The sequence below is a fragment of the Rhinolophus ferrumequinum genome, chromosome 18 (genome assembly GCF_004115265.2).
Source record: "Rhinolophus ferrumequinum isolate MPI-CBG mRhiFer1 chromosome 18, mRhiFer1_v1.p, whole genome shotgun sequence".
In the NCBI taxonomy this organism is placed as follows: domain Eukaryota; kingdom Metazoa; phylum Chordata; class Mammalia; order Chiroptera; family Rhinolophidae; genus Rhinolophus; species Rhinolophus ferrumequinum.
In genome coordinates this window covers 50,306,216-50,320,346 of record NC_046301.1, presented here as the reverse complement: position 1 = coordinate 50,320,346, position 14,131 = coordinate 50,306,216, and the positions used below count along the sequence as shown (strand labels likewise).

The 14,131-nt window shown below is 48.9% G+C and overlaps 1 protein-coding gene across 7 annotated transcripts in view; it reads left to right on the top strand.

Annotated features, from left to right (window-relative positions):
- The window catches only part of CPAMD8 (C3 and PZP like alpha-2-macroglobulin domain containing 8), a 65,822-nt gene that overhangs the window by 16,761 nt on the left and 34,930 nt on the right, over positions 1–14,131 (top strand). For all 7 annotated transcript variants that reach the window (XR_004425641.1, XR_004425639.1, XR_004425642.1 and 4 more), the window contains exons 11-16: positions 1,629–1,856; positions 3,147–3,317; positions 5,932–6,060; positions 11,387–11,570; positions 12,745–12,917; positions 13,506–13,655. Coding sequence is in view for 3 of the 7 variants with exons in the window: in XM_033134928.1 (XP_032990819.1) it covers positions 1,629–1,856; positions 3,147–3,317; positions 5,932–6,060; positions 11,387–11,570; positions 12,745–12,917; positions 13,506–13,655 (1,035 nt within the window). In the remaining 4 variants the exon portion in view is untranslated. The remainder of the gene's footprint in view (positions 1–1,628; positions 1,857–3,146; positions 3,318–5,931; positions 6,061–11,386; positions 11,571–12,744; positions 12,918–13,505; positions 13,656–14,131) is intronic.

Genomic DNA, 14,131 nt, shown 5'->3' with positions numbered 1-14,131 from the left:
TCACAGAGTTGTGCAGCCATCACCACTATCCAGTTTTAAAATAGTTCCACCCCCCCCCCCCCCAAATTTCTCAGGTCCTTTTGCAGTTAATCCCTGTTTCCATCTCCAGCTCTAGGTGACCACTAATTCACTTTCTGTCTCTATGGATTTGCCTGTTCTGGACATTTCACATAAATAGGATCATAGAACATGTGGCCTTTTATGTCTGGCTCTTTTCATTCGGCATCATTTTTACAGAGTTCATCCACGTTGTAGCATGTCAGTGCTTCATTCCTTTTTATCGACCAAGTAATATTCCACTGTACGGAGGGACCACATTGTGTTTATCCATTCATCCATTGATGGACTTTGGGTTGTTTCCACTTTTGGCAATTGTGACTAATGCTCTCTGAACATTCATTTACAAGTTTTTTTGTGGCCAGACGTTTTCCTTTCTCTTGGGTGTGCCATGCCTGGGTCACAGGGTGTGGCATTAAATGAAGACCACCCAAATTAGGATGAACAAAGGCTATTGATTTGGAGTTTGCTGTAGCAAGGTAGTTAGCCACTTGCATTTGGCAGAGATTTCATGGCAGGTGGAGACGTGGGAAAGCTTTATAGTGAAGAAAAAAGAGAAGACAGCTTTAGGTGTGTCCTGTTGCGGGCTGGTGACCTAGAGAAGCTGTAGGTGGTTCGTTAGAAGCAGGCATCTGAACAGTGTGTGAGGAATGCACATTTGGCTTTCTCCAGTAGCGCCTAAGTTGGGAGAGGGGCAAAAATCGGGGAAATGGTCAGTGATTAAGTCCTGGCCACTGGGGGCCGGTTGCTGCAGGTTATTGTTTAGTTGTTAGAGAGGAGTCTGTCTTGCTTCATGCAAATCTGACCTGTAGGTGACAGGTTGGCTTCCTGCGTTGGTGACTGCTGACTGTGGGTCAGGTTTTTTTTCCTGCATGATCTGGCCATGATCCGTTCAATCTCTCAGTGGTGACTCTGTGTGTAGCCATTTCGAAATTCCCAGACTGCATGATTTCACAGTCCTTGTATGTCAAGTTTTATAACTTATTTTTTGTTTTTCTTCTTCAACTTAACGTTACGTTGTGTGCTACAGTGTATCTGCACACGTCCTGGAGAGTCTGTGCTTCTGTGGGGGCCGCTGGCATTGAAACCTGTCAGTGCCAGCTCCTCCTCACCCCACCCAAAGTTTCTCCCTGTCCCTTCCTTTCTTCCTGGAGGCCTCCCGCCGCTGGTGACCCCTGTTTTAGTTCTCTTGTTGACTGAGTAATTCACTCCACAGTTGTGTCTGGATGTGGAGTTGCCAGGCGCCAGGTGGGTCCTGAGATAGGCGCTGAATGGGGGAGTTCTGTGCCTCGCAAGTGGGAGGGGAGTGAGTGCTCTGAAATGGGACTATTTTCAAATCTCCTCCCTGCTGTCTGGCTGGCGGGGGATTGTCTCACCTGCCCCACAGAGTAGACAGGGACATTGTGCATCCCCACATAGTGACTCATGGCATAGGTCAGGTGTGTCACCGAGTGTCCTCCTGGCCTTCCAGGTGGCCGGAGAGACTTGGATTTCAAATGTGTGTTTGCAAGTTGTCCTTTGAAGCAGCTACAGCCCCTACTGACCACAGCCTGTGTGTCTCCTGCTTCCAGATCCACGGCTCCCAGGACTTTGACATCTGCGTGAAGGACATGATCCCGGCCGACGTCCCTGAGCACTTCCGGGGCATAGTCAGCATCTGGGCCATGGTCACCACTGTGGATGGGAGCCAGCAGGTGGCCTTTGATGACTCCACCCCCGTCCAGAGGCAGCTGGTAGACATCCGGTACTCCAAGGTCACCAGGAAGCAGTTCAAGCCGGGTCTGTCCTATGTGGGGATGGTAAGTGCTGGAGCCAGTGCCCAGCAGGTGCCAACCGAGGTCGCAGGCTCTGCGCTGCCTTCCACTCCAGCTCCCGCCTCAGGGCTACCATGAAACCACTGCCGTAGGGTCCCAATTGCAGCTGGAGAAAGCAAGACCAGCAGAGCTGGGTGTCACCTCAGGGGGAAGATCGCTCTGCCCCTGAACACAGCCACCCACACTCCTGACCCCTCTTGCCTTCCATGGGCCACCCATAGGATCCTGGTGTCTTCACACTGTGTCCCCCTCTTGCTCCACTTTGGGACTTCCCTTCTCTCAGCCACCACTGTCCCAAGCATGGAGACACAGCTCATGTGCCCTTTGATTTTCGGGTCCCAGCTGGAGTAGAAGCTAAAGCACCGCAGGCACGGTCAGAATATGCATGAAGAAGGGGCTTGGGTCTATGGATTCAGGGAAAGGGGAGCATTCATGTATAGTTGAGAAATTACCTACTATCTGCATTAAAGAACAGAGCTGTTAATGGGGATCACACAGGCTGAAGCCCCCGTCATCCCATCACCAAACACCTGCTCCAGGGTCCCCCCGGGCCCACTGACCACATTTCTTTTACAACATTCATGTCTTCTGAACCCTTCATTCTGATCACCTTTTCTACCCGCCTGAATGATGAGATAGGAGAATTACTGTCTATGGCATTGCCCACCCTGTTCCTACCCTGGCATGAGGCTAACGGGCTGGCTTGTGGTGATTTGCACCTTGTGATTTCTTTGTGCAGTCCAAAGTCATGAAGGTTTTCCCCTCTGTTTTCTTCTAAGCGTTTTATAGTTTTAGCTCTTCCATTTAGATCTGTATCCATTTTGAGTTCATTTTTATATGTGGTGTGAGGCAGGGGTTCCACTTCATTCTTTTGCATGTGGCGATCCAATGGTTTCACCATTTGTTGAAGAAACTATACTTTTCCCCGGTGAGTGGCCTTGGCACCCTTATCAAAGATCAATTGGCTGTAGATGTGTGGGTTCATTTCTGGACTCCATGGGTCTCCATGTCTATCCTTATGCTAATATCACACTATCTCGATTATTACCTTTTTGTAGTGACTTTTGAAATTGCAATGTGAGTTCTCCTTTTTTGTTCCTTTCTTAGGATTGCTTTGGCTACTGGAGGTCCCCGCAATTCCTTGTGAATTTTAGCATCAGCTTGTCTATTTCATCAAAGAAGCTGGCTGGGGTTCTGGTGGGGATCAGGTCGAGTCTGTAAATCAGTTTGGGGAGTGTTGCCTAACCACTTGAAATCTTTGGTGACCCCTTCCAGGTGGAGCTGTCCTACCCTGATGGCAGCCCAGCTGAGGGGGTGACAGTCCAAATCAGGGCAGAGCTGACACCAAAGGACAACATCTACACTACGGAATCTGTGTCCCGGGAAGGGCTGGTGGCGTTTGAAATCCCCTCCATCCCCATGTCAGCCCAGCATGTGTGGCTGGAGGTGGGTGAGTCACCTGGGCCCCTGTCATTCAGCCAACAGGCACATGCTCAGGAGGCCTGGGTCCTCTCCCTACCCTGAGAGAGTTCATGGTCTGATGGGGGAAGCCAACGGGTACAGATAATGCACCTGCCCCAGGGCGAGGTGGGAGGCTGCTTCTGGGAGAATGGGACAGTATGTGCAGAGGCCCAGAGGCCCACGATCACAGTGCAATTGGGTCCTGCAAGTGACCAGCCAAGCTGAGCCATTTCAGGAAGCTGTGGAGGAAGGAGCTGGTGAGGCTAACCCCCACCTCCTAGAAAGTAGTCAGGCAGAAAAAGTCATCTGAATTTTGACACCCAGCCACTTCTCCAGTGCACATACCCTGTTTCCCCAAAAAATAAGACCTAGCCGGACAATCAGCTCTAATGTGTCTTTTGGACCTGGTGTTCTATTCTGTTCTATTCTATTCTATTCTATTCTATTCTATTCTATTCTATTCTATTCTATTCTATATTATACCTGGTCTTATATTATAGTGAAATAAGACCGGGTCTTATATTAATTTTTGCTCCAAAAGACGCATTAGAGCTGATTTTCCAGCTACGTCTTATTTTCCGGGAAACACGGTAGTTGGGGGATTGGAGGACGACAGGTGGGCAGACAGGAGATGATGATGGAGAGGGCACCAAGCTTGGAGCTGCTGAGGTACAATCAGCAGGACTTGGTGTCCCCTTGTCAGGGGAAGGAGGAACAGGAAAGATAGAAGTGGTGTCCTGGCCCCAGCTCTGTGACTGCCCCAGAGACACTGGGTGGAGGGGACGTGGCAACTGAGAATAAATGTGTAGGTGGGAGCTGAGGACATTTGTGGTCTCTGTGTCCCTTATGGGTGACATGTCCTTAAAGCTTTTTAACCACCAAAGCCACAAGCGCAGGCGTCCGCAGGCCACCCCCACTCTTTACCAACTGGCTATAAATTTGGGTTTCCTGCTGCCTCACTACCTTACAATTTCAGGTTTTTAAAAAATGGAAGACATTTCTTTATTTCCATTCATCCATTAGCAATTAAGTAGCAGCAAAGCACCCAAATGCTTCAAATATCAGAATTAGCTAAATAATTTTCTCTCATAGATGTCTAAAAATTAGCTTTTTCCAAAAATGTCCTTTTAATAGAAAGATATTCTATTTCTGTTACCAAATACTGCTTAGGAGAAGGTCTTTAATTAATTGGTTTTTAAAAAGCAGAACCAATTCTTTTAATTGCGATATAATTGACATATAACATTATATTAGTTTCCTGTGTATAACAATGATTCAATATGTGCGCATATTACAAAACGACCACTACAGTAAGTCTAGTTAACATCCATCACCACACATAGTTTCAAATATTTTTTTCTTGTGACGAGAACTTTTAAGATCTCCTTTCTTAGCAACTTTCAAATATACAATACAGTATTGTTTACCATAGTCATCCTGCTATACAGTATATCCCCAGGACTGCAAGTTGGAACCTTTTGCAATTACAGTTTTATTATAGAAAAATAATACAAATTAGAACAAAGCGAAGAAAGAGACACTTAGGACAAGAGCTAGGAGGGTCGAAAATTCGAAGCTTCTTATGTCTTTATGGAGTTGTGACTCATTACCCTCCCAGCTCACGGATGTGTGACAGTACACAAAAAGAACTGCCAACCGGGGGCGCTCACTCACACGTCAGTGTCCACTGTTTTTATTGGCGTTTCATTACATAGGTGCCATGGATTGAATCATGGGCCCAAAGACCAAACTCAGTCTCCAGCTACCTCCCCAAGCTGGAGGTCAGGATGATATGTGACTCAGAGCCCCAATCCTCCAATCAGAGGGTTGGTCTTTCTGGAGGGGCCGTCCCCATCCTGAGTCATCTCATTAGCCACATTCTCAGGACCTACCGTGAATAACAAACGCACTCTCATCACCCGAGAAATTCCAGGGGTTTAGAGGCAGAAGCCTGGCCCCCTTCTTTATTCTTTATCACGCAGAGGTCTTAGACTCCCCCTTAAACATCCCTCTTGTGTTAGCCACATTCTTTTAGCAGCAACTGAAGGCAACAGGCTCAAACCGCCAAAGGAGCAAAAATAGTATAACCACCAGGATCTGGGGCATGCAGGGGTTGGGCTGTGAGCTCCAGGCGGGTCCAGGTCCAGAGTCCCTGGGATGCTGTCTAGGACAGCCACTCCCTTTCCTGACTGCCATCTCCTCTGTTCCCTTCTCAGGCAGGTTATGCCCTCAGAGAAGCCACCCTGGGGCTGATGGCAAGCTTGGGGGGGGTGTGGCGGGGTAGGGGGGAAGGATGCAAATATGCACACAGAGAGGAGGGGGTTTTCCCCAAAATGTGATGGCACTGTCTCCTGATGGCCACCTGTCCCACCCTGAGCTGACCCCCAACACCCTGTGGCCAGTCTTGGACAATTGCTTCCCACAGAGCTGGAAAGAACAGGCTAACCACACTGAACCCCATTGTCTGAGAATTGAGAAGGGAGTTCCCCAAAGGGAAACTGGAGCCTGAGGGGGTCTTCCTGCAGGGCAGGGCAGGCCACACATCCAAGCATCCCTTCCCAGGCACCCAGGCCTTGACCACCTACCCTCTCTTCTTCAGACCAAGGTGACAGCGCTCAACGGAAAGCCTGCGGGGACCCAGTACCTGCCCAGCTACCTTTCCCTCAGCAGCTGGTACTCCCCCAGCCAGTGCTACCTGCAGCTGCAGCCGCCCTCCCACCCCCTGCAGGTAAGGATTTCAGGTGTGCCTTTCCCAGGCAGGATGGAGCCCAGGATGTGGCATGCACGCTCCTCCAGGGGACCTATACCGGCCCCAGCGGGACTAATGCTGAGGCCAGTGCTGGATCCCCCATCCCTCCAGCAAGGAAGGTGTTCGTGGGAATGAATGCCTGTAATTTATTTGTGATGGACGTTAAGGCCGTGGCTCAGGGTTTACCATGATAAACATGACTCCTATCCTCAGGGTGCCACTGCTCCCAGGCCTCAGATGGTTCTGCTGCTGTTGGCACTGGGTTCTCCACTTTCTAGAGGCTTCCACTTATTGTGTGAAGGCACCAGGAATTTCCCCACCCAGACACTTCCAGATATACTGAGTGCAAAGACGAGACAAACTTAGAGCTGGGTCTCGTTAGTTCTTTCTAAGTCTGTTATTCCACAATCCTGATTAAGTAAGATGCGTGGAGAGGTACGTGGAGAGGATTTGTAAAAATTGAGCAGTAAGTTGGGAGAGTTCCCATGTACCCCTGTCCCCTGCTCACTGATCAGCAGCACCTTGAATCACTGTTAAAATGGATGAGCCAATATCGACGCATTATTATGAACTAAAGTCCTTAGCGTACGTTAGGGTTCTGTCTTGGTGTTGCACATTCTGTGAGTTTGGACAAATGTACAATGACATATACCATGTCTCCCCGAAAATAAGACCTAGCCGGACAGTCAGCTCTAATGTGTCTTTGGGAGCAAAAATTAATATAAGACCCGGTCTTATTTTACTATAAGACCGGGTCTCATATAATATAATATAATATAATATAATATAATATAAAATATATAACATATACTATATAATATATAATATATATAATATAATATAATATATTATATATAATGTAATATATTATGTAATATATAATATAATATATATTACATAATATAAGACCGGGTCTTATATTAATTTTTGCTCCAAAAGACACATTAGAGCTGATGGTCCGGTTAGGTCTTATTTTCGGGAAAACACGGTATATACTGTTACAGTATCATACAAAATGGTTTCATTGCCTTAAAAATCCTCTGTGCTCTACCTCTTCATCTTTCCCTCCCCGCTAGCTGCTGGCAACCATTGAGCTTTTCCCTGTCTTTATACTTTTGCCTTTCCCAGAACGTTGTATGGTCAGAATCATACAGTATGTAGCTTTTTCAGTTTGGCTTCTTTCATTTAGAAACTTGCATTGAAGTTTCCTCCGTGACTTTTCATGACTTGAGAGCTCCTTTCATTTTAGTGGTGAATAATACTCCATTGTACAGTACGGACGAACTGCCGTTTCTTTAGTCCCTCACCTACTGAACGATATGTGGCTATGTGTTTTATAAAGCACTCCGTTAACCCCCTTAACCAGAGCACCAAGGGCGGAGCCTGGCTGCCATGGGTGGTGGCAGGCCTGCCAGATTTGCTCCTAATGCAAACCCCTTGCCATGGGCTCCCAGGCCCTACCAGCCCCATAAACCTCTAGCAGTTCTGCCCAGACCCGAGGCCACAAGGGGCCACTGGGATGCAGCTCGAAGAAATTCCGGCTCCGTGCCTGTCTCCTGGGCTTGGCAGCCCTCTGCAGGGGCTATAAGAATGAGAAACTCAGGAGAGATCGTGCCCAGCTTGGCTGAACACACTGTTCTTGTCGTAATGCTGTTCAACCAGCAGTGTGGTGTGGGGACACTGGCATTGGCCACTTTCCCACGGGGGTGGGAAGAAGCCCTGTGTCCCCAGCTGCCAGTACCGCTGTTCCCAGTAGGTGAGGACTTGGCTGGGTCAGATGAGGACTCAGACTTTCCTCTTGGAGGGACGTCTCCATCCTGCCTGAGTCAGTCAGCAGGCTCCAGCTCCTCCTACCCCCAGGATGTCATCAAGGGGCCCTGGGTGCGACCTCAGGGCATTGAGGCAAGAGTGGCCATGCTTGGTCCAGCCTGCGGGTAGGAGGAGCTGGAGCCTGCTGACTGACTACGTGTCCCCTTCCTCTGGCACCAAGGCACATGCAGGGATGAGCTGCTCTGTATAAGAGGAATGTCACTTCAATCTTTTAGGGTTAGTGTGACGCCACAGGGTTAATGTAGGAGAAAATTTTGTGCTCTTTCCTTCTTTCTATCCAACATTTCAAACAGAAGGGTACTTTTGTTTGTCTTTTTATAAGGGATATTTACAAATTTAAGATAATTTTTTTAAAAGTGTAATAAACAACCACATGCTTTTCCCTTAGATTTATGAATTAACATTTTGCTTCCATCCGTCCATTCTTCCATCCACCCACCCATTCATTCACCCACCCAACCATCCATCCACGCCCCCACCCAACCACCCATCCACGCACCCATTTATCTAATTTCTCTACACTTTCTTTGGCTGCAGCATTTGAAAGTACATTACACATATCATGACGCTTCACTCTAAATACTTGAGCATAATATATCCTAAAAATAAGGACATTCTTCAACATGGCCTCAAGGCCATTGTCACATCTAAGAAAATTACATTAACTCAATTATATTGTTCAAGCCACAGGCAATATTCAGGTTTTCAAAGGTGTCCTCAAGATGTAACATATATCTAGTGTGTGTGCACACCCGTGCATATCTGCACAATTGTGTGCACCTGTGTGTGTGCATATACATATATGTGCATGTGCACATGTGTGAATGCACATGCGTGGGTTTGTGTGCACGTCTTATTCAGGATCAATTTACCTGTTGTATTTTGGCTCTTCTGTGTCCGTAGTCATACTTGATCTGGAACAATCCCCCCACCTTTTCATCACCATAACTTTTGTGAAGAATACAGGCCTATGGTTCCTTTATCCGGCTTCCCCTAGTGTTTTCAAGTTTTTAAATGTTGTTTGCCTTTTTCCTGTTGAATCGTGAGAGTTCTTTATATATTCTGGACACTGGACACTTGTCAGATATATGGTTTGCAAACATTTTGTCTCATTTTCTGGGTTGTGTTTTCACTTTCCTGATGGTATCCTTTGATGCAACAAAAGTTTAATTTTGGTGAATTCCAATTTGTCTTTTTTCTCTCGTTGCTTGTGCTTTGGTGCCATATTTTAAAGAAACTATTGCCAAATCCATGGTCATGAAAATTTACCCTTGTTTTCTTCTAAGAGTTTTATAGTTTTAGTTCTTACATTTAAGGTTTTGAATTGTTTCCAGTTATTTTTTATATATGGTGTGCGGTGGGGTCCGACTTCAGTCCTTTGCACCATCTGTTGAAAAGACTGTCCTTTTCCCACGGAATGGTCTTTGCACCCTCATTGGAAATCATTAGGCCATAGATGTGTGGGTTCATTTCTGGAATCTCAGTTCTACCCCATTTATCTATACGTCTATCCTTATGCCAATGCCACACTTTCTTGATTACTGTAGCTCTGTAGTAAGTTTTGAAATCGGCGCATGTGTGTCCTCTGACTTTGCTCTTTTTCAGGATTGTTTTGGTTATCCTGGAGCCTTTTTATTTCAATGTGAATTTTAAGGTCAGCCTTTCCATTCTGCCTAAAAAAGCCATTGGCATTTTGATAGGCTTGCCCTTACTGTTAACATCATACAAAACCACGGTACATTTGTCAAAACTAAGAAACCAACACTAGCTATTTCCATGAAGTAAAATGGTGTTTAAATTTCATTTGGTTTTCTCACATCTTTTTCTGGTCCAGAATCTCATTCAGGTTCCCTCATTGTGTTTTGTCTCCTCCAATCTGATGGTTTCTCAGTCTTTCCTGTCCTTGATACTCTTGAAGAGTTCACTCTTCTTTTTGCTGCTCTAATTTGGTCATCAGAGTGCCTTTGGGCCAGCTCCTTCAACAGGCATGTTGTTGTCTTCGGGTGGTGGTGGTGGTGGTGGTGTGGGGGCGTGTAGAATGACATTTATTAACCACCCATGGCGAAGCGGTGTGGTGTGGAGCATGACATGTTCATCACCTCATTGGCTCCTTAGGACCTTCTGTACAGGAGATATGACCTTATTTTACAGATGGGGGAACTGAGGCTCAGAGGGGTGAAATGACGTGCCCAAGGATCCACAACTAGAGCAAGACTCACCACCCGCCCCAGGTTTCCCTCCTCTGGGCATTCAGGGCAATCCAGATGTTTGGGGAGAGCTATGGACTGCAAAAGACGGGGCACAGGAGGGAAGCTCTGGGGGAAAGGCCCAGAGGATGGCCTTCCACATAGACTATGGCCTCAGCGTTAGACATGGTTATACCCCCAAGCCACCAGGGAGGTCACAGGACCTGGGAGGCTTCAGCTGTAACACAGGGGATGAGGGCAGCTTGGGGGTTAAGCAAGGGGCCCTGGCATCAGCCTGCCTGGGTTTGAATCTAACCCCCACCACTCATTCACATGGAGAAGGGATGGAGCCTCAGTTTCCCCCTCTGGAAACTTGGGGACTAGAGAGGACCCAACTTATCAAGTGCACATTTGATAAGAAGGCCCAGCTCACGGTAGCACTGGCACCTGCAGAGTTAGGGAGTAGTTCCAAGACCACCCACCCTCCTGACACCAATTGCAGAATTTGGGGGTCCCCAAATCATCCTCAGGTTTTTAAAATTTCTAAGGGACGTTTACAGAATCCCTGAAAGCTGTTATACTCAGTTACACTTTATTACATTGAAAGACACAGATTAAAATCAGCCTAGGAAAGAGAACACAGGGCAGGGTCCAGGAGACTTCTGAATGTGAGCTTCCATTGGTCCCCTCCAGCGTGATGTGTGACAACATGCGTGGTGTACTGCCCACCAGGACACTCACCTGAGCCTCAGCATCCAGAGTTTTTCTTGCGGGGTCAGTCACGTAGACATGTCTGACTATTGCCTGACTGGCCTCTGTCACAGCCCCTCCAAAGGTCAAACCGATAGAGCGTGGCCTGTGGCCCCCACAGGAAATCATATTGTCACTATCTGGTGTGGCCCAAGACCCCAGGTAAACAAAGATACTTCTCAGGCAGAACATTTTAATGGTTCAGAGATCACCTCTTAGGAGCCAGGAGCAAATTCCAGACCTCTTTTTGGGCCAAGTTCAATTCTTTACCACACGACACCTCATGGAGAGCTTCCATACTGTTATCCCATGTTGTGTGCCCTATAGCCCAGTTGGTAGAACAGCAGCTGAGGCTGCCAAGGAGACATGGCCACAGCCAGCATGGGATGCCAGGCAATCTTCCCTGAAGCCAGCGCTCTTCCCTCAGCCATCCCAACCTCCCTGTGGCCCCAGAGTGGCTGGCTCCCTGCGTGGGCTGTGGCACTGGTATTGGGTTGTTGGTGTCAGGCAGGAGTCCCCACGCTACATGTCTCCTGCAGGTCGGGGAAGAAGCCCATTTTTCTGTGAAGTCCACGTGTCCCTGCAATTTCACCTTGTACTACGAGGTGGCCGCACGGGGCAACATTGTGCTCTCGGGCCAGCAGCCCGCCCACATCACCCAGCAGAGAAGCAGGCGGGCGGCCCCGGAGAAACCAATTCGCTTAACACACCTTTCCGAGACAGGTGAGCCAGGCCGCAGGCTGGAAGTTCTGTTCTTCCTTCTGAACCACTGAGACTGGGATGGGTGCCCCAGAAAGGAAGGGTAAACTAGACGTAGTCAAAAGGGGAGCCTCCCTCAGGAGGGCATGTGTCCCAGGCGAGACAGGGCTGGGTTCAGGAGGGTGGGCACTGACTAGCTGCTGGAGGTGGAGACGTCCTCTAAGGCCATCCTCACTGTGTGTCTTCAGGGGACAGGGTGGGCCAGTCACAATCAGGGCCCCTACACTGACACATACTCTGCTGTGTTGCCATCTGGCCACCCCCGTCTCTGCCTTTGCCCAGGCTCTTCCCTCACCTAGGAGTCCTCCTCTCTCTCCTTGACGCCACACGCTTCTCACGAGACCTGCGTCCTCCCTTTGGTCTTCCCCTTCCCCATCCTTCTCACAACCCTTCTGCCTAAAGCAGGATCTCCAAAGTGGGGACTGTAGAGGGCAGGTCATCCTCGATGGTGGGGTGTTCTGTGCACTGTCGGGTATGGAGCAGCATCCCTGGTCCACCCACCAGATGCCTGTAACACCCATCCAACCTAACAGTCTCTAGTGTCCCTGGGGGGACATGTCACCCAGGGTGAGAATCCTTGAGATGGATGGATGGATAGATAGATTTAGAGTTATAGATGGATGGACGGAGTAATTGACTCATGGCAAATGGATACATAGATTCATAGATACATAGATTTATAGATAGGCAGGAAGACAGACAGGGTCTCTCTCATGCTAAGTCACTTTCTCAACTTTGGCCCTACTAATCTTTAGGACTGGATCATTCTTTGTGGTGGGGGCTGCCCTGGGCATTGCAGGGTGTTGATCAGCATCCTGCCCCCCCCAATAGAAGCCAGTAGCACCGCCAATTGTCCCCAGATGTTGCTGAATGTCCCCTGAAGGGCAGCATCACCCTGGGTGAGAGCTGCTGGCTCTGGGCATTGGGTATTGTGCTTTGGGCATCGTGTACCTACGTTCCGGGGCTTCTTTTCCTTTCTGGGTGAAATAACAGAGACGTCAGTGTCCATGGAGCATTTGCCCTGGGTCAGCACCTCCCCATGCTGTGCCCCATGTCACCCCAGGGCAGCCTGGGGCACTGGTGGTCCCACTGTGGGATGCTGGATTCTCATGCCTCTCCCACCTTTGACTTGTCTTAGAGCCCCCTCCAGCTCCAGCAGCAGAGGTCAATGTGTGCGTGACCTCTCTCCAACTGGCTGTGACCCCCAGCATGGTCCCCCTCGGCCGTCTGCTTGTCTTCTATGTCAGGGAGAATGGAGAAGGGGTCGCTGACAGCCTCCAATTCACTGTGGGAACCTTCTTTGAAAACCAGGTAGAACATTGGGAATCCCAGCTTGGGGGAGAGAAGGGGAAATGGACAAGCACCGTCTGGGGCTCAGGTCCCCAGGGTGTCAATGCCGGGATGGGCTGTGCACAGCTGCCACTCAGCTCCACATGGTGTCACAGGCAGGACCTGTAAGCAATAATTGGAACATACGTTGCATCTTGACTGTCGCGTCTTCAAAAGTCACCCAGATGGGGATTGTATTTATCACACACAGGGCAAAATGGTCAGCTGTTCTCTGTCCCCACTGGGCTCCAGACCTAAGGGACATTGCTCATGTGCCCAACAATGGGCTCAGGCTCCCTCACCCTCTCTCCGCACCCTTTGAAACTGGCTGCAACATGCCCTTGGCTGGTGCCTGTCTCCCCACCCCTCCCATTCGTCCTCTGCGCAGAATGTCCCAGTTGCACCAGCCTAGTTTCCGTCATTCTGTCTCCTACTCTGTCCTCACCTGGGTGGCAAGGTCAGCGTCCTGGCTGAGCTGGCAAGGACTGACTCTCCTTGGCAGGTGGAGAGGGTGGTTGGCGTGGGAGGGTATCGTCAAGCTCCTGGTTTCTTTGCTGTGTTTGGGTTCAGGTTTCACTGATGTATTCAGCAAATGAGACCCAACCTGGGGAAGTTGTGGACCTGCGGGTCAGGGCTGCAAGGGGCAGCTGCGTGTGTGTCACTGTGGTTGATAAAAGCGTCTACCTGCTGAGGTCTGGGTTTCGGCTGACTCCTGCCCAGGTAAGCGGGGCCCTTGGGTGCCAGCCTCCAGCACCTCCACGGGGGTCTCTCACGTTCCAATAAGTGAAGAGTCCTGTGTGACTCCAGATTCTCTTTCTCCATTGGGTTCATTTCTCTGTGAAATTACTCCTTGTCCCTGCTCCAGTGAAGTTGGAAGGTCTTAGAGTCAGATTCATCAGACCCTTGCAAATGTGACTTTGTTCTGGTCCCGCCTCTCCGACTCCAATCTGCCCATCTTTAAAATGGGCTAATGTCACTGCTCACCTGAAAATAAAAGGCCTTTCAAAGGGAGAGGCAACAAGCATTTATTTGAGATCAATAAGAATAGCTATTTGAGGATGCACTGTTTCAGGCAGAAGCCCAAATAGTGTTCCAATTAGGAAACAAAGGCAATGGGTATTTATGAGAAAGGGAAGGGGAACAATTACATCAGTAGAAGGAAGGCGTTTCTATTGGTGCAGGTAACATAACACAGT